This window comes from Nicotiana tabacum, chromosome 6, assembly GCF_000715075.1.
Source record: "Nicotiana tabacum cultivar K326 chromosome 6, ASM71507v2, whole genome shotgun sequence".
Taxonomy (NCBI): Eukaryota; Viridiplantae; Streptophyta; class Magnoliopsida; order Solanales; family Solanaceae; genus Nicotiana; species Nicotiana tabacum.
In genome coordinates, this window is record NC_134085.1 from 101885001 (window position 1) to 101890224 (window position 5224).

The window sequence follows — 5224 nt, forward strand, 5'->3', positions numbered from 1 at the left end:
AAGGCCAATGAAATCGCGCCACATGTGCAAGTGACATGTTCTGGCCAATCAAATGCAGTCATGTCACACTTCAATTTGATTGGTCGGAAAGAGTTTGTTCTTATCACAACTCTTCCCTTCCACAACTATAAATAGGGGTCTTCATAACTCAGAAAAGACACCAGAAGTTATAACAAGAAGCAAGAAAGAGCTCGTGGATCAAACGCTGCAAATTCCTCCACAAGTTTTAGGCTTCAAGTTCAAGTTCAAGAAATCAAGTGCAAGTTCAAGAACGAAGAACAAATCAAGGTCAAGTTCAAGCAATCAAGCTCAAGCTCAAGAACAAGATCATCGTTCGAGGCAACAAATACATATTCAAGATCAAGCTCAAATGCCCTTGAATTTATTTACTATTGAAAAGTAGAATTAGAGGATTCATAGAGACTGTAACACTCAAATATTCGAAATAAAATACTACAATTATTGCGATATTTTTCGGTCTTGATTTTATTTTCTCGAACCAAATTTATTGTCTACAGATATATTTTACGCATTCAGATTTGAGAAATTAAAACAAGAAGTCTTAGTTGTTTAGTGTTTAAATTTAGATATGATATCTTGCATTAATTAGATGTGTATCCAAATCTAAACATCTTAATCTTAATGAAATCAAACACGTCCTTAAATATTCTAAGTTTTTCTTCAATTTTACATGATTTTTTTTTTCTTTCTAAAAAGGAGCATACATGGCCTAATGTTTTACCGGGACATTACGAAACTTTATTTGTGGTAAAGTGGGTAAAGTAAACCCAATACAAATTTCAGGGGATTACCCTTCTCTGTTATTTTATGAATAATGAAAACTTTATAGGGACAATCGTGTAAATTTAATACTTTTCCTTACGTGGTAAATCCAACTCTGATTTTCAACATCTGTGTCAAAAAATGACAGGAAGGAAAAAATGGTGTCAGGTTCGACATTCAACTCACGGTGGACGTAAGCCACTCCAAATGCACTAAATTTTCGGCGACAGCCTCACCTATTTTGTCTTTCAAAGCGGTCTTCTTGAATTTAGGGGTAATTAAGAAGAAGAGGATAAGATAGCTTCCCTATACCCACCCACCCCCCACCCCACTCCATTACTTTTCCTATATTCCAAAACTTTCTTGTGAATCCGCCAATTGGTATTTCGAAACTTCTGTCTTTGTTTGCCTACCAATCTATAATTGTTTCTTGATTCAAAGGGCTTTCTTTAATTATGGGTCCTCACATTTTCTTATGGCTTTCTTTAATTATGGGTCCTCACATTTTCTTATGATTAAATTCTTGTCACCTTTCACACCATTCTAAATTAGAGAAGCTATTTAAAGTCTTGTTTTTTCCCCTAGCATCCCACAAGCCGAAGCTGCTAAACAAAGATGATAACAGAGAAACAAGATTCTGGGTCTCTTGCTCCACTTTTACCTGTGGACCAGAACCAGTGTTTTGAGGATGAAAGGTCAGAGGGAGGATCAATTTCTGGTGCAATATTTAATATATCAACAGGCATGGTTGGTGCTGGGATTATGTCAATCCCTGCTACTTTTAAAGTTCTGGGTGTAATTCCCAGCTTTTTTGTTATTCTGTTAGTTGGATATTTTGTTGAGGTGACTGTAGATTTCCTGTTGAAATATACTCATTCGGGCGAGTCGGATTCTTATGGTGGGCTTATGGCTGAGTCTTTTGGGAAGTTTGGTTCTGTTGCTCTTCAGATTTGTGTCATGATTACTAATCTTGGTGCCTTGATTATTTATTTGATTATTATTGGTAAGCAACTACACTAATCCTTTTTTTCTCAATTCAAACTCGGTGCTTACTACACTGAGTTGTTAATTATTTCTTGTTTGTCAAATGCTCCTCTGTGAGGTGAAATATAGGCTTTCATATTGAGGAGTAAATCACGTTCTACTATTCTTATTTGGTTGATGAAGGAATTTGCTACTTTTAGTCCGTTTGTAAATTGAAAAGGAGATCTTTTGAAATACATAATGTTATATTCACCTCCTTGAATACCGATGATTATTGGTTCATATTGGTTCATTTGTAGAACTGAGTTGGTTGATTTAACCTTTTTGTTCCCTGTATTTCTTAACGAAACTGTGACTGATGTAATATTGTAGAAGTAAAATGTGAAAATCTGGGGTGATAGGGCCTCCATCTAAATTGTAGACCCAAAAACGAGGGGGGGGGGGAGGGGGAACAGTACTACTATGTACCTATTGCTATTTGGTCTTTACAAAGAAAGCAGGAGAACCTGTCACTTGTCGAATTTTACTTTGTGTACAAACCAGGAGTTGCTTGCTGGAGTATCTATCACTAATGTTATTTGTCTTTTTCACAGGGGATGTGCTCTCAGGAAATAATTCTGATGGATCAGTGCACTTGGGTACTCTACAGGAATGGTTTGGCATCCACTGGTGGACTTCCCGGGCATTTTCACTTCTCTTTGTTGTGCTTTTTGTCATGCTTCCGTTGCTCTGTGTTAAACGCATAGGTTGGTTGAATAATTGCATAAGTAGTTTCACTAAGTAAAAGTTCTATCTGCCGATTTTTCTACCTTAGAATGCATTTCTCTGTTTCCATTAGCTTCATAAAGTACGCATGGAAGTGCATAAGCCTAAAGTATACTTGATGTGATTTTCTAATCAGGTTGATATCTAATTCCATAAGTAGCTTCATAAAGTACAGTTGTAAGTGCTTTTCAGCTGATTCTGTGCCTGAGAAAGAACAAAACTGAGAGTAGGTAGAGTTGCTACTCCATTAGAATGATACAGATAGAGATTTTGTTTATCACTAGACATTTGACCAAATAACCAGCATGTTATGGATGGAAAACATAGTCTTAGGGCATTTGTCAAACGGGAGTAGCATAATTTAATATAATTAATATATCTAGAACATCTGCATATAATGGATTCTAAATTTTATGGTTTTTAACGTCCAGATTCACTGAGACATGCATCGGCAATATCAATCTTCCTAGCAGTACTGTTTGTAGTCATATGCTCGATGATGGCAATACATGCAATGTGGGAGGGGAAAACACAAAGGTTACGGTGGGTACCAAATTTTTCACATGGAGTTTCCTTTTCTGATCTTTTCACGACCATTCCAGTCTTTGCTACTGCCTTCGGATGTCATGTTAATGGTAAGTCATTCTTTGGTGTATAAAAATATGTTCACTTTCTACCCTTTTCAATAGTAACACATCTGTGAAAACATATCTATTTTAGCTATGAAGTTGAAGGTTAGGGTAGTAGTTAATCTTTTAGGTGACATCTGTCATTCTTTGTTATTTTTGCCCTTTTACATTTTTATCTGTTCACTTCAAGTGGTTATTTTCCTTTGCAGTTCATCCGGTAAGAGCAGAGATGGGAAGGCCATCTGACATGACATCGGCTGTTCGCATTTCTTTAATATTATGTGTTGCCATTTATTTTGCTGTGGGATTCTTTGGCTACCTATTGTTTGGGGAGTCGATTATGGCCGACATGCTGGTCAACTTTGATCAAGCCTCTGATTCTTTAATCGGTACAGTACTTAACGATACTGTTCGATTGAGTTATGCCATTCATCTCATGCTGGTGTTTCCTGTGATGAATTATTCTCTGAGGGTTAATGTGGACGAACTATTCTTTCCTAAGAGACCTCTGTTGGCCACAGAAACATTACGATTCTTTTCCCTTACCTTTGTTTTACTTACATTCATTTATGGAGCTGCTGTAGCCATTCCGAATATTTGGTACTTCTTTCAGTTCATGGGAACGACAACAGTCATGTGCATCATGTTCATATTCCCAAGCTCAATTGTTCTTAGGTATGTACTTACTTCAATCATTGTTTCATGTGAAAGAAACTATTCTTAAATGAAAAAAGACAGCGAAAGCGACTTGTTCTCTTTGAAATATTAGAGATCTTTTGCAAAATAGAAACTATTTTTTGTTTCCTTTTCTTTAATCAACTTTTCCACTTACTATTGCTAAAATTGTTTTTGCAGAGATGCTCATAACATATCTACAACTCGGGAAAAGATATTGGCTGTATTGGTGATCATATTTGCCATTGGGACTAGTTCAGTTGCCATATACTCTAATATTTCAACTTACATTGCCAACAAATGACCAAGTTTGCTGGTGAAGCACTCAGAATTAGTGGATTGATGCTGTAAGGTGGTTTAATTATGTATAATGATCAGAAGAAGTTGTATTGAGCATTGGAAAAATCAGCAAATCAATGAGAATGGAAACCAACTTGTTCTTTGCAATGCCTACATGGTGTTTTGCTCCTCATTGCTCATCCAGGCAAAGGGGAAAGAACACTTGGGTATGTATGTCTATGGGCTTTTCTTCTTTTATGCAAGAGCCATATGAAGCAACTGCTTTGCTCAAATTGTTGAGGATCTTAGACGAAGAAGTTTGAGAAAGCTTTTATCTGTACCTTGGAAAATAGGCCAAGTCTTAAATCATCCTTTAGTTTGATGTAGTCCCTAGCTATAATATACATAAATACCTAAAGGTGTTGTTTTCAGTTGCTCAAACTAGAACACAATTGTGTTGTAAGCCACATCCCCCTCCCCATATTTGTAGTGCTATTGGTACATCATGGTCCTTTACAATTTTGAATTTAAGAAAATGACCTTTTTAGATCTCTTATGTGTCAAAAACAGATCTCTTAATGTAAAGGACCTGATTCTTTCATCTATCCAAACAGACATAGACAGAAATAATTATCGAAAATTAATCAATACAGAGATTTTACGTGAAAATCCTCCTTGTTCAAGACAGTAAAAACCATGATCTACCTAGTAGAATTTTTCTCAAATCTCCACTAAACTTCAAAAAGCAGTTTTTAGGTTACAACTCTATAACCAAGGGGACTAACTTTAGTACCCTAACCCCTACAATCAACTTAATTGTAGCAACCCCTTTTCAAACACTCTAGTTTAGGAAGCTTACAAAAATGAAGTTTTGGTGATAACCTACTAATACACTTATCAAAAAGCAAATAGGTTACAATTTAAAATACTTGACTAAACCTAACAACTAAAGAATTTGAGCAACTTTATCTTCGGGAACTGGTTCTTCAATTGATTAGCTTGAATCTTCAGAAGTATCTGTTGCGATTGCTATTGTCAGAAGTATTCTTTGTGATTTCTCTCATTAGCCGTCATCTTGAACTGCGGCAAAAAGTCTTTTCTTATAGTTG

The 5224-nt window shown here is 36.0% G+C and overlaps 1 protein-coding gene across 1 annotated transcript; it reads left to right on the forward strand.

The window, feature by feature from the left end:
- The first annotated feature begins 944 nt into the window (after window positions 1-944).
- Window positions 945-4666, forward strand: LOC107794863 (amino acid transporter AVT6C-like). The gene is made up of 5 exons (XM_016617406.2): window positions 945-1786; window positions 2361-2513; window positions 2964-3167; window positions 3371-3836; window positions 4017-4666. Exons 1-5 carry the CDS (start codon window positions 1399-1401, stop codon window positions 4138-4140), a joined length of 1335 nt encoding a protein of 444 aa, XP_016472892.1. The 5' UTR covers window positions 945-1398; the 3' UTR covers window positions 4141-4666.
- Window positions 4667-5224: the final 558 nt, after the last annotated feature.